This window comes from Panthera tigris, chromosome D1 (genome assembly GCF_018350195.1).
Source record: "Panthera tigris isolate Pti1 chromosome D1, P.tigris_Pti1_mat1.1, whole genome shotgun sequence".
NCBI lineage: Eukaryota > Metazoa > Chordata > Mammalia > Carnivora > Felidae > Panthera > Panthera tigris.
Window position 1 is genome coordinate 49,044,867 of NC_056669.1, and position 26,316 is coordinate 49,071,182.

General features: G+C 39.6%; 1 protein-coding gene and 1 long non-coding RNA gene across 3 annotated transcripts in view; one reads left to right on the top strand and one right to left on the bottom strand.

Annotated features, from left to right (window-relative positions):
- The window catches only part of RAB30 (RAB30, member RAS oncogene family), a 76,263-nt gene extending 56,715 nt beyond the window's left edge, over window positions 1-19,548 (top strand). For both annotated transcript variants that reach the window (XM_007078967.3, XM_042958034.1), the window contains exons 2-5: window positions 2,191-2,291; window positions 5,626-5,709; window positions 12,921-13,104; window positions 17,551-19,548. In XM_007078967.3, coding sequence (XP_007079029.1) covers window positions 2,199-2,291; window positions 5,626-5,709; window positions 12,921-13,104; window positions 17,551-17,801 — 612 coding nt within the window. In that variant the 5' untranslated portion in view covers window positions 2,191-2,198 and the 3' untranslated portion in view covers window positions 17,802-19,548. The remainder of the gene's footprint in view (window positions 1-2,190; window positions 2,292-5,625; window positions 5,710-12,920; window positions 13,105-17,550) is intronic.
- LOC122231067 lies at window positions 1,308-7,545 on the bottom strand. Its single transcript, XR_006208185.1, has 3 exons — window positions 7,429-7,545; window positions 6,673-6,884; window positions 1,308-1,873 (listed from the first exon to the last, which is right to left on the bottom strand). It is a non-coding gene; the product is annotated as an uncharacterized LOC122231067 (long non-coding RNA).
- Window positions 19,549-26,316: the final 6,768 nt, after the last annotated feature.

Below are 26,316 nucleotides of genomic sequence, written 5' to 3' on the forward strand. Positions count from 1 at the left end.
GGGAGTGGTGAGGGGAGGTTGTGTTCTATGTTCTTGGCAGAGGAACAGTATACGTGAAAGTCTGAAGAGGAAAGCAGCTCCACATGTCTAAGGAACTGAAGAAATCCAGTGAGCCTAGAGCTCGGAGTGTGAGCAGAGTGGTGAGAAGTCAGTTGGCAATGAAGGCAGAAGCCAGACCATGGAAAACAGTTGTTTTATTGAAGAGTTTGGATGACTAAAGAGCCAAATACTATCCTCAGGGATTTCCATGAATTCCTTCAAGCATTACAACCCTGTGATATAGGTGTTATTAGCCCCATTTTGTTAATGGGGAAGTTGAGGCTCCAAAAATTTTTCACTTATCCAGAGGCATAGACTTAGAAGATAGTAGAGCCAGGATTTGAACCTAGTTCTCTCTGTCTCCAAAGCTAGAGTTCTTTTGATGGCAACCTATGCCTTCTGAACTTGAACTCTGGCTATTAGCTTTATGACTTCAGACTACCCTCAGTTTACTCACCTGTAAAATAGGTAACATTAATAAATGCCAGCCTCAGAGACTTGTAAAGACAAATGAAAATACATCTAAAATGCCAAGAATAGTGCCTGGCATATTAGCGAATTCCACAACGGGGGACCCTTGACAGAGAAGCATTTTTCCTTCACAGGCCCGGTGAACTGAGAGAAAACCCCATGAGCTGCCATATGCATGTTGGCCTGGTTGTCGGTCATCTTTCCAAGGATGAGTTAAGACCCACATAGAAATCATCTCTGCACATAGGGAATCTCCTCCCCCTAGCTACTTGACAAGTCTCAGTGGAGTGGCCTCTCTTTTGACCCTGCAGCCCCGTAGCCATTTGAGCTTCAGCTCTGCTGGTAGGCGTGATCCTGAGGCTTCCTTCAGCTCTCCCAAGCACCCTTCCCCTCATGGGCTCGATGGGTGTCCTTTTCCTCTTCTTCCGGAGTCCACCAGACCTTATGAAATGAGCTTCACTGCTGGTTTGAAATATATTTGACTTTGTGGTTGTTGTTTGACTTTTCTCACATTAGTCTCCAGGGCAGAGCCTGTCTCATCTCTGTTTCCTACCATGATTAGCCCAGTGCTATAGTAGGTACCCAATAGATTATAATGGTTTTCACCAGGATAGAGCTTTGTGGATACCAAGACTCTTCTGTACAGTTAAAAAAAAAAAAAAAATCTTTACAACTGTCCTCTGAAGTAGACACAGCATGTAGTATTCTTTTCAGCACAGTTGGAGAAATTAAGGCCTACACTCAAGCATTAGGCCTACTAATTAACTTTTTAATTCTACAGAGTAGACATTTACTAAATATAACTGTCCCATGCATGGGCTAGGAAATAGAGCCAAAAGATATAATCCCTTCCCTCAAGGATGAAGCAGACACTTAGTTTTAGGACAGAGGGATGATGAAAGTGTTTCAATTTATTTGGAGGAGAGCAGCAAAAAATTCAGAGAGAAAGAGATGCTTGCACTGGGCTTTACAGGATTGACTTGGTGGCACAGAAAGGGCAGGAGGGAGGGAATTCTGGGCAGAGGGAGTGACACATGCCACAGCCCATAGGAATGAGGAGCCAGGCACCTTGGGAGGTACTGCGGTGTCAGCCTGGCTGGCAGGAGGTTCTGCAGTGGTGGCAGGGGAAGATGGCGATAACTCCCTCAGTTAAGACTCCAAGACATCCAGGACTTACCAGGGACTGAGAGGTTTGTTCCTAGTTCCATCCCTTCATTCAGTCTCCCAGTCACTTGGCATTCTTCCCGGAGGCACATACCGCATGTGCATAAACCACCTAGAAGCTTTGGATGGGCTCTCCTTTGTCCCTGCTTCCTTGCACTCCCAGCTCATCTGCACATGGGTTTGTAATCTCCTTTCCATGCTGAAAGAAAACAGATCTTGCCACATGAGTGACCTGCGACCTGACGACTTAGCAGAATAAAGGTTACCAGGTGAAAGGCCATTGGTATCATTTCCACTCTGTGGCATGAGGTAACCGCAAAGGAACAAAGTTCATCTGTGACCAGACACCTGTGTTCCTGTCTCACTGGCAAGATCACCGTTAAACTGAAGAGCATTAAATTGCTCTTTGAATGAGTCAGATCCCTTGTTCCCGAGGAGACGAGCCTGGCGCAGCTTGAGCTCTGTGGGCAAGTCTGACCAGGCCCCATCTCACTCTTGCCTGTGTTTGCCTTGCAGCTGTGTAAATGAGTATGGAAGATTATGATTTCCTGTTTAAAATTGTTTTAATTGGCAATGCTGGTGTGGGGAAGACGTGCCTAGTCCGACGATTCACTCAGGTAAGAGAACTTGGAAGTCCAGAGTTGGGTTTCTCAGCCCAGCCTAAGAGGATGGGTGAGCGGTCCCAGTGCCGGCTTCTTGGCTGCTGGTTCTTAATGTGACCTTTGCGCACCAGCTCTTGTAGCCTAGGTCAGAGTTTTGAAAACCATCTCAGGGGAGCATGGCTCTCTGGGTGCACCAATCAGTCCTCCCACAGCTCTTGTTGCTTCCTTTGTGAAAGGGGCAAGTGGTTTTGCTTTTGGTGTGCTATTCAAAACAGATTATTAGATTAAAAATAGATTATCACTTAACAATCTAAACGTGTTAACCAAATGAATCTGGACCTCAGACTAAACCTAAATACTAATTAAACATTTTTTTCTTTATATTTATTTATTTATTTTATTATTTTTTTTTTTTTGAGAGAGAGTGTGCACGCATGAGCAGGGGAGGGGCAGAGAGAAGGAGAGACAGGATCCCAAGCAGGCTCCACACCATCAGTGCAGAGCCCGATGCAGGGCTTGAACTTACAAACTGAGATCATGACCTGAACCGTGATCAAGAGTCGGATGTTTAACTGACTGTGCCACCCAGGAGCCCCTAAATATTAATTTTTTAAAAACTCAAATACAAATTAAGCCAATCAATCCCTTGCCTATGCCCTCTCACATCCTCCTAGGCAAGTGAGTGAGTCATTTTGGTTTAGAACCAAATATGCTGATGTTTTTAAGTCTATTAAATGGGAATGAAATGAGAACAATGAAGGACTATTTGAACGAAATTAAATGTTCCCTCTGGATTGAGTCCTTATCGTATGATCTAAGTACAAGTTCCCATCAGGGCTGCTGCCCTTTTGAGAATTACTGCCAGAGATTATATGCCTGTTTTTGTACAGAAATGAGTGAGAAATCATTCTGAAGTTGGCCTTCTTTTGTATTTTCCTTGAAAAAATATGAACGGCATCCTTTTCAGGATTATGATGCAGGCATCTTGCATTTTTTCATAAAATGCCAGTTGGGAAAGCTGAGACTAGCTGTGCTAAGGCATAGGACAGCTGGATGCCCTGGAAAGAGCACCAGCTTGAGTGTGGAGACTCGGGTCCTAGTCCCCACTCTGCACTGGCCCATCCTGTGGGCCTGGATAAGTTACCTCCCCTGCTGGGCCTCCCTGCCACACGTAAGGGACCTGGTGATCTCTGAGGCCACTTGCAGCTCTGACAGTCTGTGGTTCTCTGCAGAACTGGAAAGGCAGATTGGATAACACAGACGGCTTTAGGGCATAATCACCTTTGGAAATGCCAGGGATTTTCCCATGGTAAATGAACACGGAATAGAACTCATGCTTTTTACTAAGCCTGGGCCCGGTGAAATCAAAAGTAAGAAGCTACCAGGCATCTGGGCTTAGTCAGCCGCTGTGGCGTTATACTGGAAACTCCAACTGGTTTTACTTCCGCCTAACGGTAATCTTTTCTGCTTTTGGCAGGAGGACAAGACTGCAGAGTTGTAGAGGAGTTTTTAGTACCTTTATCAAAATTTCCTTTGACCTTGTTTTATTACTGAAATATCCCTTAGAGATTATTCAGCCTACTCCTCTCATAACACAGATGAAAAACTGATGTCTACAGGGACAAAGGACCTCTTAGCATCATATGTCATGTTAGTGGCAATGATAGGATTAGAACCCAGGTCTCCTGCTTCTTAACCTGGTCATTTTTATTTTCTGTGTCCTAACCTCTGAGACCATAGGAATATGGCTTTTGTCTTTAAACTTTGTCATTAAAGGTAAAATGCTTCCATTTTTGAACATTAATTTTTACCAATAAGCACAACTACCCCTTTCTTTTCTCTCTACTTTTTACACCCACCCCAGCCCCAGACCCTTAACTCTTCCCAAAAGTAACATTCCCTAGAGAGGATTATGTTTGGTTTTGTTATTTGGTAGGCAGTTAAAATGAATTGGATTCAGCTGTTTTTGAGGCATGAGGAATTGGGGAACAAAATGATGGGGGAGATGCTGGGAAGGATCCGCTTTATTTTTTTGGCATTTATTAGATAGCAAAACAGCTGGAGTGATAAACTCGAAGCTTGGCAGCCTTGTGTTTGAGCCAAACTAAAATAGAAGAAAATTGATTCAATATTTGTAAGTAAAGTTATGAATGTTTATATTTACATCTTTTGCAGACATGCAATGGAATATTTTCTATGGGTTTGAAGCTCAGTCTTCTAAGTTCAAACTTTAATTAAAGAACTCTCCTGTTAGGGAATAGACTTAATTAAAGATGCCCCAATCTTAGCTGCCAGAGCTAATAAAGTCCATTTTACTTTAATTTCTGGCAATTCTGGAATACAAGTGAAGAGGGAATGGGACTAGGTGCAGAGCTCTTCCTTAATAGAATTCCTTCCCACCTCCAGGTCCCTCCCTGAGCCTCTAGGAAATATTGTATACCAGTAACGCACATTGTACGTGTAATTTTGCTAAAATGGTATCTTTCTAGTTCACCTTTCAGTTTGAGGTACTGCTTTTTTTTTTTTTTTTTTTTTTTTTTTTTGCTTTGTTTTCTTTTGAAATGGTTGCATCAGCCTCAAACCCACTAATTTAAGACCCAGAGAAGGGGACTCGTTTGCCTAGGACCACACAGAGAACCTCCGGGCTCCCAGTTTAATGTTCTTCCTACTACACTTTCTCCCTGAATTTTATTTTCTGTGATTATCTTCCAAGTGGCATGGGCCCTGATCTCATGGAATTCTATATGTGTGGTACAATGCACTAAGGGAAATTGTTATCACCCTCAGGGCAGAGGGAAATCCAAAAGCTTCACTATCTCGTTCATGTTTCTTGTAGTGAGTTCCTGTTTGCTTTTTCATGTTGCTTGTCCACCCCCATGACTGTCCATGCCCTAGACCAATAACCAGTTTTAATCTTCCTGGAATTTACCTCTTTGGGAGCACTATCCTTTTTTCCCCTCTTCTAACAATCCTGATCTCATCCTGATGGCTTCATGCTCCTCGGTCTTACCCTTGTGTCTGACTTTTGTTTCAGTCTTTGAAATCAGGGCCCCCACCACTTCTCCATTCTCTCCCTTCACCCCTCTTTCTCCCCCTTTTTCATCCCCCTTTCAGTTTCTTTGTTCTTTTAGCATTCCTCTCTCCACCTTCTCCCTCCTTCCTCCTCCCCTCATACATACATACAAAATCAAATTAAACAAGGCTCCCCTGACACTAACCAGAGTTCTCTTTTCTTCCAGTTAACTCAGCCAAAGGAAGGGGCTGGTGATGGATAGCGAGCGGAGAGAGGGGAGAACATTTCATTTAGTTGAAAGATTTGCTTAATTATTTTCCTTTATTTCCTCTTTAGGGTCTTTTCCCTCCAGGGCAAGGAGCCACGATTGGAGTTGATTTTATGATTAAGACAGTGGAGATTAATGGTGAAAAAGTAAAGGTAAGATGCTAAGTGTTCAATCAGGCTTTCATTGTGCTATGTGAGAGGAAGTAGTGTTTTCATAACATTTATTAAATCTCCTAATCAAATCCCTCATTGAAAATAATATACTCAGCCATGGAAATTTATTTCTAAACAGAGTTCTTCTATTTCCTTAGTAGATGTTGTGTTTACTCTTAAGAACAGCAGCCCCATGAAAGAGCCTGCTGATTCCCACTTTGGTTATGGGTCATTCGGTCATATGCATCACTTATTGGAGTTATTGTGTCTCCCACCATAACCCTATTTGTAACAGGGGAGAAATTCTAAGTGAGGGGTCCAGGAAGGATCCACTATCTCCCTTTTCCTCTCTGTGGCCTTCGGACTGTTGGGTACCTGTAAGAACCATGGTATGTCTGGTAACAGGAGAAGGGAGATAGTGTTTATTGACCTAATATGTCAGTCATATTATTGACCTAACATTCATATTTAACTTAGTTCTTACCATAACCCCTGTGAGGTAAGTGGCAAATTACCTTCCTTTTATAGGTTTCAGAGAGATTGAGCAACTTATCCATGGCTACACAGGAAGGAAGGGAGGTAGGCGCGATCTGAACTACTTTTGCAAGCCGGTGATCCACTGCCTCCCTGGGGTCTCCTCTGCTATGCAAAAAGAGGGGGATGAAGGCACAATAGGCCTGTCACCTTGAAGCAAGGAAAGGAGGAAGGTGATGGGAAGAAATATGGAATAACACTGAATTATATGGAAAGAGGGTAGAGAGGCTGATGGTTGGCTCTGTGCTCTACCTGCCCCTCAGAGTTAGTGAAATTCCACTGTCACATCTTTCAGAGCTGAGTCCCATGGTGAGAAGCAGTGACCCATAAACAGCCAAATGAAAACTGCGGCATCAGAGTTCCAACTAGATCTCACCTAAGCATCCCAACTTTGAATCCATGTCTCTTGCATCCTTCTCCCATATATACCTGCAATCCTGCCTTCAAATGCCTCGGGAAGGGCAGAGAAGCTCCAGGGTGCTCTTGCAGCATTTCAGAGATATACAGTGAAGTGTTTAGGGTGAGGTTCCTGAGGGGGGACAGAAGCTATCCCACTTCTCTTCCAGCCCTGGCTCCTCAAAGTGGTTCCTTAGGCAGAGGCGTCCACATCAAATACAATAGTGAATGGAGAACTGGGGGCGCTGGAAAACAAAGCAGGGTGTGAAACCCATGTAAATGCCAACCAGAAAGCTCAGAAAAACAGTGCATTGGGGTGGGGAGAAGGAGCTAGGGTGTGGGAGTAGGAAGGAGACAAGAGTGTGCGTCCAGGGAGCATTGGCAGAAGAGCCAATTGTAAGTACTGTTCCAGCCGAATGGAGGTGATGGCCACCCCTAGGAGTTGAGTAAGGATAACTAGTGTTACAAGCATTTTACTTCCAGATGTTTGGGTTTCCTATTCATATACACATATATGTGTGAGTTCATTCCTTTGACCACAAATGCTATGTGCCAAGCCCTGGGAATGAATAGGGGTGAATATTCATTTCCCCACTGTGATCCCCACTGTTAAAGAACAGGCTTTTTTTTTTCTAAATCCCCAGGTTTAGGTATTGCATTTATTCCATTTTCTACAAACCATAAGCTCATTGTTACGTGCTTATTATACTCAGCTAAAATCCATCTTTTCATAACATCTAACTCTGCCATGAGACCACAGGCTCCCCAAGAACAAGGTTTGTGTCTTACTCATATCTGTATCCACGGCATAGTTCCTATCCTGTTACCTCTCCTGGCCCCTAGACCTTCACCTTTAAACAGTAAGAGTTGGGGGCGCCTGGGTGGCTCGGTTGGTTAAGCATCTGACTTCAGCTCAGTTTGTGATCTCACCATTGGTGAGTTTGACTCACGCATCAGGCTCTGTGCTGACAGCTCAGAGCCTAGAGCCTGCTTCAGAATCTGTGTGTGTGTTTCTCTCTCCTGCCCCTCCCCAACTTGCACTCTGTCTTTCTCTGTCTCTCAAAAATAAACATCAAAATAAAAAAATAAACAGTAAGAGATGATTAATCTTCCAAATGCAGTCCTAATTAATTTGTTTGAGTTTTTTTCTAGCCATTTATATAGAATCAAGATCTAAAATGACGCTCTGAGAGTGGTGCCTGGTGGCTCAGTTGGTTGGGTATTCAACTGTTGATTTCAGCTCACAGTAGTGACATTGGGCCCTGTATTGGGCTCTGCACTGGGCATGGAGCCTGCTTAAGATTCCTTCTCTCCCTCTCCCTTCATCTTTCCCTTCTTTCACTTGCTGGTGTGTGCGTCCACACTCTCAAAACAAAAATAAAAATAATAAAATAAATGACCTTCTTCAACCACATTAATCCAAGGGCCTCATTAACACGTGGATACAAAAAAAAAAATAACATGGGGATACATGAGGAGCAACTTCTTCAGTCATTCAGTAGAAGAAGGAGGAGCTGCCCAAACTTCCCTAGGGAAAGAGTTTTTGTCTTATTGTCATCCTTGTTCTTTAATGTTTACCGAATACCTCTTCTTGGTGATGTTTAAGTGTCGTTTCGCAGGTAGTGTGCAGGCTTTCTTAGAACCTCGTAAGTCAGTGGAAAAGAGAATCTACGGGTGGTTTGTGCAGGATCACCTGCCTGGTGAGTGCCAGGGCAGCACCACAACCTAGGTCTCTTTCATGACTTTCCATCACCCCGCCTCAGCCTCCCCTATTAAGGCTCATTCCTTCTAGGATAGCCTCCAGGATTGAAGGCAGGAAATCAAAGGTATTAGAAAAATTCTTGTGGCTGTTAAGCCTTAGTGCCAAGTCAGTAAAGGCAAAGTTGAGGCCCTTCCTTAAAGTGGTCTGCACCTGGGTAACTTGGTTGAGCATCTCATTTCGGCTCAGGTCATGATCTCACGGTTTGTGAGTTCAAGCCCCACATCAGGCTTGCTACTATCAGTGCAGAGCCCTCTTTGGATCCTCTCTGCCCTTTCCCTACTAGCATGCACACATGTTCTCCCTCAAAAACAAATACACAGAAAGAAAGAAAGAAAGAAAGAAAGAAAGAAAGAAAGAAAGAAAGAAAGAAAAGAGAGAGAGAGAAAGAAAGAAAGAAAGAAAGAAAGAAAGAAAGAAAGAAGGAAAGAAAGAAAGAAAGAAAAGAGAGAGAGAGAAAGAAAGAAAGAAAGAAAGAGAGGTCTACATTTTGAAAATGACCTTGAGTAGAAAATGGGATGAAAACAGATGTAGAATTTTCTCATATCCATTTTTTTTTCAGTCTATCATAAATAAATGAGTAACAAACAAAGCTTTAAGCTCATTCCCTGCTAGCATGCACACATGTTCTCCCTCAAAAACAAATACACTGAAAGAAAGAAAGAAAGAAAGAAAGAAAGAAAGAAAGAAAGAAGAAAGAGAGAGAGAAAGAGAAAGAGAAAGAGAAAGAAAGAAAGAAAGAAAGAAAGAAAGAAAGAAAGAAAGAAAGAAAGAAAAAGAGGTCTGCATTTTGAAAATGACCTTGAGTAGAAAATGGGATGAAAACAGATGTAGAATTTTCTCGTATCCATTTTTTTTTCAGTCTATCATAAATAAATGAGTAACAAACAAAGCTTTAAGCTCAGACTACAACATTTTAACTTTAGGAGATTAATTATAATATAAATAGAAGAGTTACTGACTATCTTTGTGTCAGGTATATATTACATAGATAAGAAAGTCTTTTGTTTTTTAATTTTATTTAAGTCCAACTTAGTTAACATATAGTATAATAATGATTTCTGGAGTAGAATTTAGTGATTCATCACTTACATATGACCCCCAGTGCTCATCCCAACAAATGCCCTCCTTAATGCCCATCGCCCATTTAGCCCATCCCCCAACCTAACACCTCACCAGCAACCCTCAGTTTGTTCTCTATATTTAAGAGTCTCTTATGGTTTGTCTCCCTCTCTGTTTTCATCTTATTTTTGCTTCCCTTCCCCTATGTTCATCTGTTTTGTTTCTTAAATTCAACATATGAGTGAAATCATATGATATTTGTCTTTCTCTGACTGACTTACTTTGCTTAGAATAATACACTCTAGTTCCATCCACATTGTTGCAAATGGCAAGTTTTCATTTTTTTTTAATGTTTATTTATTTTTGAGAGAGAGACAGAGTGCAAGTGGGGAAGGGGCAGAGAGAGAGGGAGACAGAATCCGAAGCAGGCTCCAGGCTCTGAGCTGTCAGGACACAGCCTGACGTGTGAACTGCTAGATCATGACCTGAGCCAAAGTCGGACACTCAACCGACTGAGCCACCCAGAGGCCTGAAGATTTCATTCTTTTTGATCACCAAGTAATATTCCATTGCACACACACACACACACACACACACACACACACACCCCACATCTTCTTTATCCATTCATCCATCAATGGACATTTGGACTCTTTCCATAATTTGGCTATTGTCAGTAGCCAATGAATATCCATTCATCCATATATCCATCCTGTAGTATAGTAGATGATATGCACCAAGAATAGGTAAAGCATTTTTGCCCTGTAGGAACTCGCAGTCAGCTAGCTCAAACATTTTATGTGTGAAACCTTCCTTAATATCCTACTAATCATTTAAGCAGTATTAATCAGTCCTTTCTTTTGATTCCATAATCCTTTGTTCATCCAGGTAGCCATTATTTAATTGTGTCTACCATGTACCTTGTACCCTGTTAGGAAAGCACACTGGAGTATAAGGTTCAATAAGAGACGGCCCTTGCCCTTAAAGTACTGAGTCTAGCAAAGAGGCACACCTATGACTACAATACATTACTGAAACAGTGAGACAATAGAGATGAGTAGTAGTGCAAAGAAGAGTGGAGACGAACAGTGTAGCCCCATGCTGGACATGAAGGTGGTTAGAAAGCCCATGACTGAACTGTTGAGAACATACTGACAGCATGAGACAAAAACTAGGAGGCACTCTCTCCTGCTGACACCTCTGTAATAGGACATCTCCTATTTTATTATGGTTACTTTTCTAGGTTTGTCCTCCCTGTAGACTGTATGCTCTTTGAGATTGGGCATTATGTTTTATTTGTCTTGGGATCCTCCCTGTACCTAACATAGCAGCGGGCATATATTAATGACGTAGAAATGCTGAAAAGGAACAAATGAGTTGTAGAGAAAATAGTGAAACCGAACTGAAGATGAAGGCAGTGGAATATGGATATCCTTAAGAATCAACTCTGAAGCTAGAAACAGACAGCCCCCTATGAGAAAGCAGCATATTATCTTGGCAAGGCCATACAATCACTATTCTAGAAAATATTTCAGTGGTTTTTAACTCTCAAAGCTGTTCTCAAGATGTGCCAATCATGAGAACATACTGATATCTAATGATTGGCAGTATTAAATTCAATAACAAGTGTTTCTCAAGGCTCATTGTAGCATTAAAATAATAGTCTGTTGTTCTAAGACACATCCTGGCAGAGGGGAACCATGTCCCTAGGTTTGAAGCAGAGCAGAGAAATAGCTTTTGTCCCAGCAAAAGCCATAACATCTGTATGGTTGCCTTCAGCACACAGACTTTCATGTACATCATGAAAAGCAGCTGCGACTTCAGATCAAAGGAGAGCCTTGTGCCCCTGTTTGGGGGCAGGGACCGCCAGTCCCTCATTAGTCTCCTGAGGGAAACTGGTATGAACAGAGGGTGACACCAACTGACTCATCCTCTCTGGATGCAGATGTATATTTAAATCAGTCTCTGGGGGCAAAGGCAGCATGGTGGTGGAATGTGTCCGCACCTGGGAATGAGAAGGTCTGGAGTCCGAGCCCCAGCTTTGTGAGTAACCAGTTAAAAGGTAGAGGACAGGCATAAACTTGCCTACCTCACTGGGTTGTTGTAAAGATTAAAGGAGACCTGTAATAAATATTTGAATGTTTGGGGTGCCTGGGTGGCTCAGTCAGTTAAGCGTTTGATTCTTGATTTCAGCTCAGATCATGATGTCATGGTTTGTGAGTTCCAGCCCCTCATTGGGCTCTGCACTGATGACATGGAGTCTGCTTGGGATTCCCTCTCCCTCTATCTCTGCCCCTTCCCTGATCATGCTCTCTCTCTCTCTCTCTCTCTCTCTCAAAAAATAAACATTTTTTAAAAACCTATTATTACAAATAAATGATTTGAGTGTGTCAGGCGTCATGAATTACAGGGTGGGGTGCGGGAGGAAATATGTGGGGATTGGAGGTGGGTATGGGCAACCTGACCTAATCTGAACATTCCAGAAGGTGTTCCCTGAGGAAATGATGTTCTCTTTATGGGAGTGAATGCCTTTTGTGAGACAAGGTTTATGCATTTAGAAGGGAACATTCTTACTATTGCTGATGTTATTCCTCAAGGCCTTGTGCATTGTTCTAGAGAGCTGTTCTCTTGGCAGCCTTCTGCTCTGTGCAGAGAAATTCAGGGAGAAGTGATGTTTACTCTCTTCTTTGTTATTAGAAAATGTGAACTTTCAGTAGGCTTGCATATTACTGACTCCTTTTTCTAAAGAAACTACTGAAACCCAGAGATTAAGTGACTTGTCCAAGATCTCAGCGCTTAAAAGGGGTGGAGGGAAATTATTTTCTCTATCCGCCATGGCACTGTTTCTGTTTTCATTAACAAAGATAATATCTTAATAGATGCATTGAATTTTGAACTGGGAAAGGTGGTTGAGGTTGGATGTTCTCCTGCTTCAGTTGCTGACTGAAGTGCCAACTATCATAGAATGACAGTCTGCCCTGAATCCTGATGTTTGTAATATGTTGTTGTGGTCAAGAACATGAACTCTGGGACCACAGAGCCTGCTTAAATTGGCTCTGGAATATACTGGCTGTGAGACCCTGAGCAAGTTATTTAATCTCTCTGTGCCTCAGTTTCTTCATGTGAGAAATGGATATAGTAATAGTACCTACTTCATCGAGTTGTTACATGTAAAATGCCTAGAGCTTGACACATAATAAATGCTCAGTAAGTTTTTTTAAAAGGATAAAAGAAATTCTTGGGAAACAAAACAAATAAAAAGCAGAAAACAAAAAGCAAAGCAAGCCCCTCTCCCTAACCAGGCATACCCAACACATTAAAAAAAAAAAATGTGCATTTTTTTTTTTAAGGGCAGAAAGCAACCATGAAGTTGAGTGAGGTGTTTCCATTTCTAAACTAAAGCAAGGCAATACTTTCTTTTCTACTTCTCCAGCCTGATCTTTCTCTTACGTTTTTACAGCTTCAGATCTGGGACACAGCAGGTCAAGAGAGATTTCGGTCCATTACCCAGAGTTACTACCGAAGCGCCAATGCCTTGATCCTCACCTATGACATAACCTGTGAGGAATCCTTCCGTTGCCTTCCTGAGTGGCTGCGGGAGATAGAACAATATGCCAGCAACAAGGTCATCACTGTGCTAGTGGGTAAGTAAGGACTAATGAAGAGGGAAATTGGTTTGTGGCCATCAGAGAATTTATAATCACATAATACCTATGCCCTGGTATCTTCCAGTAATATAGTCTACAGCTATATAATTCATGCAGTCAACATTCAGTTTCTCCTGAAGTTGAAGAGAAAATGAAATAGGTCATATCCCAAGGTGATGGTTTAGAAAAGTAAAGTAGAAAATATTGCTGATTGATTTTTCTGTCAACGAAGGCTCTAGGGAAGAAGGTGGACTGCCATGAGATTTATGTGGGCTGCTAAACATTAAAAAAAATCTAGTTACAAGATTGTGGAAACTGCTGGTCTAGAAGTAAAACATGTCTTGACAAAGAATTTGTTTTTGAAGCAATTGTTTATTGCCTAAAAAATGGACTTTGGGTAATTTTTTCTCTTCTTACATTCATGCTGACTTGAAAAATTCTAATTTCAGGAAGAATCCACTAAAGGAAATTCTGCACTTTGTTTCATCTTGTAGGAGGGTAGAACCTGTTTAGCATGAGGGAAAAGCAGAAAACAACCCATGATTTTCTTTTGTCACAAATACACCCATTAGAAAAGGAATTGATGGTTAAAAACTCCTCTTGTGGTGATGAAAAATGTTAATAATATATGGCTGTTAAAATGTTTACTTCCTAAAAAGGAACATCACTATATATTCTAGCAAGACTTGAATTTTGGAAATCAGCGTAGAGAATCTCAGAAACATTGTTAAATTACAAATTATGGTTAACAATAAGCTAAGTAAATACTTCTGTAAGCATTATAGCTAGCATACATGTGCCAGGAATCATATCAGAAAATTTATGTGTGATGATTCATTATTTATATACGAGGAAACCAAGGCTCAGAAAGGTGAAGCTCTTTGCCTAGGGTTGCACAGCATGTAGGATCAACTTCAAACCCTGTATTTGTCCAGCTGTAATGTTCTGCTTTATAACAAATTGCTGGACTTTTCTTTCAGGCTGCTGGGTTAAGTATCCACCTGTCTATGAGCTAGTACTCTATGCCCATTCCTGAAAACCCTCTTGCACATTGGAGAATGTCTGTCATGAAGCACTTGAAAGCACCCGTCTCAGGACTTGGGCTTTCTTTCTATTTGACAGAAAGCCCTTGAGAACTTGAGCCAAAGCATTATTCCTTGGGATTCTGTCTAAAGAAATTAAATGGAAGTTTGATGGGAAATAATTAGCCCACTCAGTACGAAAGAGGCACTGGCTTAAAAAAACAAACAAAAACCCTTTTTTTTCTTGAAAATTTCAAACATAAGCAAAAGTAGAGAAAACAGTATAATGAACTCCCATGAACACATCTCAGCTTCAATGATTATCAACTTATGGTCAATCTTATTTTATCTGTTCCCCCTCTTTTCTGTCTGCCCTTCCCTTCAGATTATTTTGAAGCAAATCCCAGATCTTCTATTAATTTATCTTTCATTAGTTCAATGAATATCTTTAAAAGATTTTTTGAGAAAGAGAACCTACCCATAATGCTATTTTCACACCTAAAACATATTAACAGTTCTTGAATAGCATCAGAAATTTAGACAATGTTCAGATTTCCTTGATTGACTCCTACATTTTAAAAAAAATTGTCCAAATCAAAGATCCCAATAAGGCTCATATGTTCTAATTGATTTTTGTGTCTTTTAAAAAAAATTTTTTTATGTTCATTAAGTTTTGAAAGAGAGAGAGACAGAGCATAAGTAGGGGTGGGGTAGAGAGAGAGGGAGACACAGAATCTGAAGCAGGCTCCAGGCTATGAGCTGTCAGCACAGAGCCTGATGCGGGGTTCGAACTCACGAACCGCAAGGTCATGACCTGAACCGAAGTCAGACGCTCAACCAACTGAGCCACCCTGGCGCCCCGATTTTTGTGTCTTTTAATTCTCCTTTTATATGTTAGTTATCCCTCCATTTTTCTGCCTTGGAATTTATTTGTTAAAGCATATGTTAATCCTCCAGAGTTTCCAAGTCTGAATTCTGCTATTTCACCACTATAGTGTCATTTAACATGTTCCTCCATCACCTGTATTTCCTGCAGATCTGTAGGTAAATTTAGAGGCCTGATCAGATTCAAGTTTTTTTGTTTTTTTTTTCTTAGTGAATATACTTCCTATTTGATATTCTGAGGTACAGTTCTCATAGGACAGCTAAGAAAAATACTTGATTGTCTCTTTTTTATTTCCCAATTTTTAAAATAGTGAGTTGGTTCCCTATTATCTTCCAAAAGTCACTACGGAAATTTTATATTTTTAGTATTATTAGAGATTTAAATATATGCAGTATTTTCTAGGCTCTTGCAATTGTAATTATTGAAGGTCCAAATGTTCCAACGGTGGAGCTGCTTCAGATGGTCTCCTGAGTCCTTTTGACATGACCTCACTTGCTTTCTGGTTTAAGGGTTCCAGGCACAACCAGCGCATTTCCTTCCCCGGACCTGGAATTAGCCATTTTTTCAAGACACACATTTATTATTAATGGCAAATTATATTTAGAGGCCACAACCAAAGTGACAAGAATCTTCTGTACTAGTAGCTGGTCATTGTTTTTAGGCTTTTCAGTGGACAGAACTCGTGTGTGTGTGTGTGTGTGTGTGTGTGTGTGTGTGTGTGTGTGTGTGTTGAATTCTGTAGCACTCACAGGGGGTTGTCTCTTAGGCTCCACTAAGCACTTTTATTCACAAGACTACTATAGGCCATACTTGGCAGGACATTCACTTAGAAGGATTCAGAACAGGAAATAACAGCTTAATAGTAAGTCAGCATCAGGCACTACTCTTCAGTGGAAGTAATCCTCAATAGCAGTCCACATAGCTGTCCAGGGCCTTCCGGACAGTTCAGGTGAGGAAAAAGACTCATGTCAGGCACATGATGGACCTGCCCTGGCCTAGAAGCCTCAACAGGAGCCAGTCTCTCTTGTAACAACTCTACAAACCTGGCTTTCAGAGTCTCTTCAAGTGAGGAATCACCACACTACGGGAAGCCCAAAGTTGTGGTTTTCCACTAGATATTTTATAATTCATATGTAGAATTCCCAGGCCAGATGGAATTTGACCTGATGATAAAAGGTCACTTTTATCATAAGCTGTGTTGCCAGGTAACACGGTTGACATATCACTTTTGTCAGGTGGAAGGAGAACAGAGGTAGAACATTTTTTAATGATAAAATCCATCATGAATTATTCACACTGATACTTGCATTTATAATGCAGGACTGTACAAATTTTACTTTAACCTCATTAATCTTTTTTTAATTAAAAAAATTTAATATTTATTTTTGAGAGAGAGACAGAGTGCAAACAGGAGAGGGACAGAGAGAGAGGGAGACACAGAATCTGAAGCAGGCTCCAGGCTCTGAGCTATCAGCACAGAGCCTGATGCGGGGCTCAAACTCCCAAACCATGAGATCATGACATGAGCTGAAGTTGGATGCTTAACTGAGCCATCCAGGTGCCCCTTTAACCTCATTAATCTTATATCTCTTTTTCCTTTTTCCCATGCCCAAATCACAGGACCATGACACCAACACAATTACTTATTTGCTTTATCCTCTAATACCCGTATAGCAGCCACAGAATAACAATACTCACACTACCACCGACAGGACGATTACTACAAGAGTTCAAGGTTTTTTCCTTCAACCCTTTTTGTCCTTAGGGTATATACCACTGAGGATGCATGGTTAAAATACCAGAGAAATAGTTCCTCTCTGTGTGGTTACACCATTTCATGATAAACAGGTTCATTTGTTTCATATTGCTTTGCATTCTTAGGGATTGCTTTTTAAATTTAATTTTGTATTAATTATATAGTTTTAATTGTACAGTTATGTGAAACATTTCTAAGATTCTGAAGTCAAATCTATTAGACAAAGTGTAGAGACATCTAGTTTCTATCCTTTCCTATCTCCCCAACCTTGCTTCTTTCATGAATAACCATTATCTTTAAAATTAAAATGTTGGCTTATTCTAACATTAAAAAAATAAAGTAAGTCTGTAAGAGTGCCCGTGTGTATTTTTTTTTCATCCCTTTTGCTTAGGCAGTTGTATATTATATACCTTTTTTATACTTAGGAAAAAGTAGAACAGTATAGCAGGTATACGCTTAACAGTATATCCTAATGTCTCATTCCATGGCAGTATATAGAGATATTCCTCATTGCTTTCTACAGTGGCAAATAACTGCATTGTGTGCATGTGCCATACTTCATCAAGCCAGTGGCCAACTGGTGGTCATTTGCGTTTCCAGTTATTTGCCGTTACACACGACACTGATATTTTAAAATAAACATTCCGGTAATCACAGCCACATTTGCTCTGCTCTGCCCATCTGTCTGATTTGACTTCAGATTTGAAACTGCATTTTGATGCCTCTGAGCCTGTAAAAAGTCAAGTGATGGTTCCTTCTCTGATTTATCCCTGTTCCAGGCAATAAGATTGATCTGGCTGAAAGGAGAGAGGTCTCCCAGCAGAGAGCTGAAGAATTCTCAGAAGCTCAGGACATGTATTACCTGGAGACCTCGGCCAAGGAATCAGATAACGTGGAGAAACTATTCCTTGACTTAGCGTGCCGCCTCATCAGTGAAGCCAGGCAGAACACGCTTGTAAACAATGTATCCTCGCCCTTACCTGGAGAAGGGAAAAGCATCAGCTATTTGACTTGTTGTAATTTCAACTGAAGGCTGATGCAAGGAGAAGCGAAAGGAATCAGCAGCTGCCCTGATGGGCCCTGAATTGCTGGGCAGATCTGGTGATGACTGTGGCTCCCGCTCTTAGACCCTCTGACTCCTGTGGGATCCAGGGCTTACACAGCATGGCAGGCCAAAGGCTTTGTCCGCAGGCCAGCATTAGCAGAACATACAATGGTTTCACCCTTTCGCAGTCAGGAGTTGGAGCAAGGAGAAAATTGTGCTAGACGCTCCATGATCTGCAGAGCATGTTGCTTTTGTTCTTTTCAAAAAGCAAGTAAAAGCGCATTCCTGAACACAGTCCAGGGGGAAATGTACTGTAGGGACCCCTCCTGCACGTCAGTGGGTGCATGTGGGGGCTGTTCTTTAGGGCTTCTGGGGGCCCTGGTTTTCTTGTCTACCAGAAAAACCAAAACTGGGAAGGCCAAGTACTGTCTTTGTGGTGCGTGTTGATGACTCCACGGAGACTTTGAAAAGTGTTATTTCTCTTGTCCACAGGCACTTTCAAGAACTTTGGGATGTAAAAATGAAATGAAACCTTTACCCCATGACCAACAGTAACAATCATTGGTTTAATAATATATACAAGCCCCATGACTCCTTCTGGTGCTAATGATTCTGCTCTTTCACAGACCAAACATTTTAGTACATTGATGTCCTTAAATGTATTATATTGAAATAAAAAAATAATAATAATAAGGGAAGTCCATGAATCAGCACTCTTTCTCAAAGTCTCCTTACTACCTTTTCTAGGGTAGATTTGTTGGAAAATAAAATACTATTCCTTTCATGTTCTTTCCCCTCGAAATCTCTACCATTTTATTCTTCTCTTCTCCCATCTTTCCTGCCCTTTAAGTAAATGAAAACACTAGAAAAATGAAAAAAAAATGGTTGATGATATTCTAATAAAAAAGACTATCTCTAAGACATTATGAGTAGTATGAGAAAACAGACCAGATCTGACCAAAATACTGTGGATTAATGGACTGCAATGCAGAGTTCTGAGCAGAGCACAGTCCTTGATAGCAGGTGACATCTTTTACTTCCTGGTACTATCCATCTTGGACAGACCAAGGCTTAGAATTTTGTACATGTTTTTAGTATGATAAGTGACAATAGCAACAGATGAAAAGTCTCATGAACCATTTTTGTATTGTCAAGAACCTTCGACAGATTCTGCTTGTGGAAGCAGGTGGAGCTGTCATTTGTCACCTCCTTCATGTAGTGATGTTACTCTCAGACTCACGACCATACGTTCTATCTTATTTCCTTTCCTCTGCCTTTCTTTCCTGGTCTTCTCCTCCTTTCCTCTTTTCCTCTCTCCCTTCATATGCATGTGTTACTGCAAATCTCCAATTCAAATGGAGGTGTATATGCCTTTACTTAGCCAATTTTAAAACAAGACTCAAAATGGAAGATGTGCTGCTGAATATGTGTTACTAATTTCTTTAGTGCCATACTTTGATGCCTTCCAATTTGTTCACCGATATAAATGCAAATTGGGGAAATAATTAAACCTGTATGCTGTTGATGCTGTCAGATGTTTCTGTAGCTTGCTGCTTAGCATCACTGAGGGCTGAGGAATGGGATAAGGATATGATATGCAATTCTGCTGTTGTTGTCGATGGTGGCAATCTCGGTCCTGATATGTTGATATTTGAAAGCTATTTAATTTTAAAGAAATGAGACATGTGGAGACATGATGTTGATAAAGCATTTCCAGCATTTCTCCAGCAGATTTCAGGGTGACTCATCTTTTGTATAGAGATTATACACATTGTTTAAGGGGTTAATACCTTTGGTTGGCCTCACTGTGTTTGTCCTGGTCCTCTGCATGACAGAAGGAGATCTCAGAAGTTCAAATTGCTTTTATTTTGAATCTGTGTCTACAGGAAAGAAAAATCATTTTAATAAACACCAACCAAAATCAGTGATAATTGTTGCTTTTCCCTCCCCATTTCTCCACTAAGCCAGCAACAATAAAAGTATTCAGAAAACAAGCTGATCAAAGTGGGCAGAAGAACTTCTCTTTTTAAACTGTGAGGAAGTATCCCTAAGTGTAGATTTATAGTCTTTCATTTAGGGCAAAAATCTAAATATCCCACATCATGACCCCACCTTAGCAGCAAGTGTGTTGAAACTGAAGCTGCTTTGAGAACTCAGATAGGACTTTGTTAGATGGGGCACATTTGGTCATAAAACAACAGTTTCTAGGGCTACTTTTGCATCTGAAATTCTTATTCCTTAGGGCTCAGTATTCTCTGTCCACCCGTGGCCATACTCATAAATAAGGGGATTAGAAAGTTCTGCTCTTGGGCCTTTCCTTCCCTGTTACTCCTCCCAGCCTTTCCGTATCTTATAGTCACCCATCCATGGCCCATAGTGGAGATACATGAGAATTTGAAGGTTTTCTCCATGCCCCGACCCCTAGTTGTGTGAAGGCCTTATGGACACTTGCTCACTGACACATTTCAAGTTTGAGAACAATCCCTGACAATACTGTAGGTGCTCAATAAAAGCTGAATGAAGACTTTGTGCCAAGTGGAGCTTTGCCAGTGAAATAGAAATTTCTCAAATAGATCTTGAGAAAGGATCGTAATGAAACGTGGTTATCTTAACCTAGACCAAGACCTAAACTTACTGGTTAGCTTACTAGTTGTTATTGCCATGGCAACATTTGCTAAGATGAGCCTTCTTAAATAAAAATGAATTCTTACTTAATGGTGGATGAAAGAAAGAGTGCTTTCTCATTAATTTAGTTTGGCTTGGTCTGACTCACACTGCCAGAGTCCGTGTCCACTTGCATTTTTGCTGTAATCTTTTTCTTCTTTTAATAAAGTTACTAAATATATGGCAAAACTTTTTTTCAATTTCCAGTGAAAACACATCATATTCATGTTATGGAGTCAGGTTTGGGAGAATCTGAAATCTAAAAGCTTGCTGATACTAATGATATTTTATTATGGCTTTCTATAGACTGTATCCTCAAAGGATTTTGTGTTTTTTCCTTTACCTACATAAGGCTTTTTATTTCTTTATATGCTTTTATTATTTCTAATGTATTAATATTTAATATTGATTTTGCGGGGCCACTTATCCGTTCTCTGGATTAGAGTAGGCCATTAGCTCTCCTGGCCTTTCTTTTTTCCTGTCTTTTCTAGTCATGTCATGTTACCATCTCTTCCTGAGTAAAGCAGCAAGAATAGAACTAGAAATGAAAGTCAAATGGATTGATTTGACAGTGTGTCAATTTCTGAAAGACACATGAAAACCACTGGCCAAAATAATATATCTGAGTTAGGGTTATTTATTTTAAGCAATTTAGATTTGCTGGAGAGAGGAGGCAGAATCTGACAAAGGACTGGATTCTATTTGTGAATGTATACCTTTGGAGGACACTGGTGACTTCCAGGGTTAGGTCAATGATTTGTCTCATTTACCTTCTTGGCTATTCCACAAGCCTTCCAGATTAAGCATCAAATTTCAGCTAATGAATCATTCTGAATAGATACCAGTTGCAAGTGAGTTTGAATTGCTCTTCTGACTAAAGTGAAAACATCTTTTTTAATAAACTAAGCCACATAAGATATCATCTTGTAACCAGAAAAAAAACCCTTTCATTTTCTCCCCCCACATATCAAACCAATGGCTTTAAAGATAGACATTTTCTGTTTCTTAATCCTGCAAAACTTGTTACCTTTCATAGCTGTTAGTAATTTAGGGAATACTGCTCTATTAGCTTCTGGAAGAGCTCTTCTAGGGTTTGCCCTTTGTTTTCTTTAGAATTTTTTTTTTTTTAACTGCAACTGATTCCTTACTCTCCTCAACCATGGTCCTGACAGATGTGTTTTAATGCAACTATAATACTTTTGAGACTTAACTAAAAATTCAAAAAGAGTAAAAAGACATGTTTATCTCATCGTTCAGACAAACAGTACTCCACATAAGCAATCAGGTTGAACACTAATTTTGGGATAAGAGAAAGATGTGCTTTCTTTTCTTTTTTCTTTCCAAATTTAATTTCTGTCCCATGAGTGTATTTGTGTTTAAAAGGAAAGCTGCCTTCCCTTACATTCGTCACACTATGTAGAAAGCACACTGAATTAAGAAATTATCATCCCTTCAAACACTTAATTAATACAGTGATGTTAGAACAAGAGAGATGACGGTTCATCTTTCCTAAGTCTATTTATTACATTGGAATGCTACAATCATTTTTGAGAGCTATACTTTGAAATTAAAAACAAATTGAGGCATAACAAAGATGGTGAAGGAATTTAAAATTTAAGACATTTGAAGAATATTTGAAGGATTTTTGGAAATTTAGCCTGGAAAAGAGAGGAATACGGTTAGTGAATTAGAGCAAGACTCTGGTTCAGAGGGGTAGAATGAGGCCTACTGATTAAGAGCCATAGGACCACAGATTTGGGCTCTATGTCAGGGAGTACTTTCTCAAAAAGATGGTTGACCATGAAAGGCACTGCCTTAGGTAATAGTATCTGTCAAGCAGAGGCTAGATAAGAACTTGGTAAAGATGATGTGGAAAGGATCTCAGCATTAGTTGGAGGTTGGACTAGATGACTTATTAACTTATTAACATAATTCTATGTTCTAGCACTTTGTCTTTCATATCATGTTCAGTTAAGTATCTTTTGACCCACAGCTAATGATTTTTTTTTAAAGGCTTTGCTGTTCTGCCAGTCCGGGAAGGAGGTTGGTTACATGTTGTTAAGCTAAAAGACTGGCTTGTCATTGTGCCCGAGGGATTGCTTTGTCAGTCCATTCACTCATGTTCAGTTGAAATCACAAACTGGTTCTTGAGTTAAAAAGAAGAAAAGGTATTTTTTTAATAGAAGTTACATGAAATCAGGAAAATTAAGTTTTTGTCACTTGCCAAACATAGGCCATGCTCAATTTAGTGAATAACTGGTATCCAGGATAAAAAGCCAGTCCTTTTTAAAGCAGAACAGAATCTTCAGTTAAAGATCCCATAAACATACCAAAGTGAAGTTTTGCAGCTTCCATTAGAGATGGGCTGGTATGTTACTGGCATAAAGCAGACCCTAAGATCTATTTTGGCAAAATCTCAGATGACATTTGGTTAGTTGGCTTGATTTTCTTGAAAAAGCATGATCTGCAAATTATTTTATTTTAATAGAACCAAGGCCAAATTACTTCAGGTAGGAAAAGTAACAAAACATGGGTTTTCAAAAATCAGAGATAACCATAAGCAACATTTGCTAATAAAGCCTATGACCAAATGATTCCACCTGCAAAATAACTTGCATCCCTGTTAGGTTGATAGATAGCTTTTCATTAGTGTTTATAAAGTCACTGGTCTTGCATCAGTATGGTGAGAAACACATGAATTTGGGTGAGACTTTCCTTGACTCCTTTAAATAAGAGGTCAGAGCCCAAAAGCTAGCTACCTCTTTAATTGACTTACTGAGGTACCTGAGACAAATTTTTTCTTTCCTACTGAATTAGAGCAGAATTTTTAGAGATTTTGTGTTCTAGTTCCTGATGGATTCTTTGGTAGGTTGTAATTTTAACATTTCAGAGAATGATGTAGAGAGGTGTGTAGAAGGGGGAACTCCGGGTTAGGTATGAGGAGTCCTAGTACTGCCATGAATTAGCTGTAACTTAATGCAAAGCACAATCTCTTGAGCATCAGTTTCGTCATCTATGAGAAGACTCATAATACCTGTCAGGATTATTGTGAAAATTAGATAAGATAAATTGAAAGGACAATGCTCAGTAAACAGTAAGCACTCATAAATTCTTTTCTCCTTGATTAAAGGCAGACTTGGATGGTCTGATAAAAGTATAAATCCCTACGGGAAAACAAAGAACCCTTTTTAACTTCAAAGAAAAGAGCATCATTTCTGAAAGGGCATTAAAAGGAAGTCACTTATTTGATCTATCTTTCTGCCTTTGGGCATTACTGTTACCTAAGAGTCTCTTTATTTCTTTACACACTTCAGGAAAGGTATTCTCTCTCTCTTTTCCAACAGGCAGTTCCAAGGTTGCAAACTCCTCATAATCAGGAAACTTAACATTATTACTGAAATACCTCACAGTGCAATTTGAACCTCTTTCTTCTTGATCCCATTCTCCATGGGAAGAAAAATGGGTTTATCCTATCATCTTTTTAAGGGACTGTGTTTGCCATGCGTTATTGCCCTTTGCGTCATTTTTTTTTTTTTTTTCCTTTAATGACAGTCAGAAAAAGCTCATTAAGGTGATAATCATTCCCTTGGGGAATGTCAGGCTAGGTATTTATACTCTCTTAGTTTCTTATTAGTATCAGATTTAGATCGTAATCTTAGTGTTGATTAACTCTTCAATTATCCACGTAGTTTTCTTCCTTATATACTTGATAACAAAGTGTGCTTCTGAAGAATTATTCTGGTTGTGTGACTCTTATTTCCTTGTCTTGGTAAAAATGGAGTTATCAATCCTAGTTTGTCATCTACTTTTAGAATTTAATTTCATAGATGACATGTATTTGGTGGACAGAATTACCAACACCCAAATTTAGCAGGGTTTCTTAACCTTTCTACATGTGCACTGTACTCTGAAATAAAAATTGGAGTACCAAATGCCTAATAAAGCAAAAATTCATGTATAGAATAATAAAAGATAAGAATCTGGTCTGTAAGATAATTTATCACTAGTTAGTTGAATGGTCCACAGCTTTGTTTAAAGTTACACAGTTATGCCTGGATTAAAGAACAATAGCAAAACTTGATAAGCCCTCTGAAAAACAGCTGCTAACCATATTGCTTTCTGGAATGTAATTATTAGGAATATTCTCTTATCCTATACAATTGCAGAATGCTAGTGGAACTTTCTTGTAGGCTGTTTGACAATGAATGTCAATTGATTTATTAAAAAAATTTTTTTAATCCCCTTATTCCTTTAAGGCATGTTGGGGCTTTCATGTTCCTTTGTTGAAAATTTCAAATGACTGGAATGCTGGCTTCTAATTTCTGCTCACTGAAGTGTCCTCTAGACATACCAGATGGCTGGAGCTCCTTTGATGATATGTAAGGGAGCTACATAAATGTATTTATGTAAATACACTTACATAAATGTGTGTGAGTAAAGTTGCTGTTTTCAGCAAAACACACACACACACACACACACCCCTCCAGAAACACCTCTGCTTAAAATTTCAAATAATAAAGGATTAAGAAGAGATTTCTGATCATCTAAAGGGAAAAAGTTGTGCCCCATATATATTGTTACATATACCTTAATGCATGACTTTTAGTGTAGGGATGAAATAAAATGCAAAATATATCATTATGGAGGTCTTCTCAGCAGCTAGTTAAAATATTTAGAGAAGCTGTTTTATGAAGACTTAGAGAACCCCTGATTTCCCCTCTTTTCCTATCTCTTTCCATTAAAACATGGATCTTTAACATACACATAATTTTAACAAACATGTTAATTATCAAATCTTATGAACTCAGTTATTAATATTTGGCTGTTGGTTTTAAGCATAGGCTTTCAGTAATATCTGAATACACCAGTATATAAAATCTAACCATCTGCTTCTATACAGGCATAATACTTGATTTTAAATGTTAATATGCAGATAATAACAGTACACTGTATTGTCCTATGTGTACATGTATTTTGTTTAATAAAAAGTCTGTTAGAAATATAAGCCCACAATGACCTGAGTGCACTTAGCTGAAGTGCACCTCTGTAGAAAGGTGATTGCATGAAAACTTCAATTAGCATTAAAAAGAGGGGATAGGGAACAGGAATGTGAACAAAAAATTTTAATGAAGTTGCATCCCTCTTTTTAAAATTAAAATATAATCCACATACAATTCATGCCTTTAAAAGTGTTCACTTTGGTATTTTTTAGTATTTTCACAAAGTTGTACAACGCTCACCACTATCTAACTCTTGACTATTTACATCATCCCAAATGAAAAACTCTGTACTCATTAGCAATCAATCTTTTCCCTGTACCTACCACCCCTCCCAGAATCTGGTAACCACTAATCTACTTTCTGTTTCTCTAGATTTGCCTGTCTTGGACATTTCATATAAATATAATTACACAATATGTGGTTTTTTTGTGTCTGACTTCTTTCACTTAACATAATGTTTTCAAGTTTCATGTAACATGAATCAATACATTCTTTTTATGATTCAATAATACTCTATCATATGTATATTCCTCAATTTATTTGTCCATTCATCAGTTGCTGAGCATTTGGGTTGTTTCCATTTGGGATTATTATAAACAATGCTGCTATGAACATTTGTGCACAAGTTTTCCATGTGGGTATACATTTTCATGTCTCTCTTAAAAGCAGTAGTCTAGCAAATCAAGTCATTTGTGTTCCTTAAGCAGAACCTCTTAAAATCCCACTTGGAGATGCAACTTACAATCTTAGGTCAATTGGTCAATTAGGAGATCCCTGAATAATGGCTAACTTCCCAATATGTCCATAGGAATCTTTCAGTGAGCCTACCATTTATA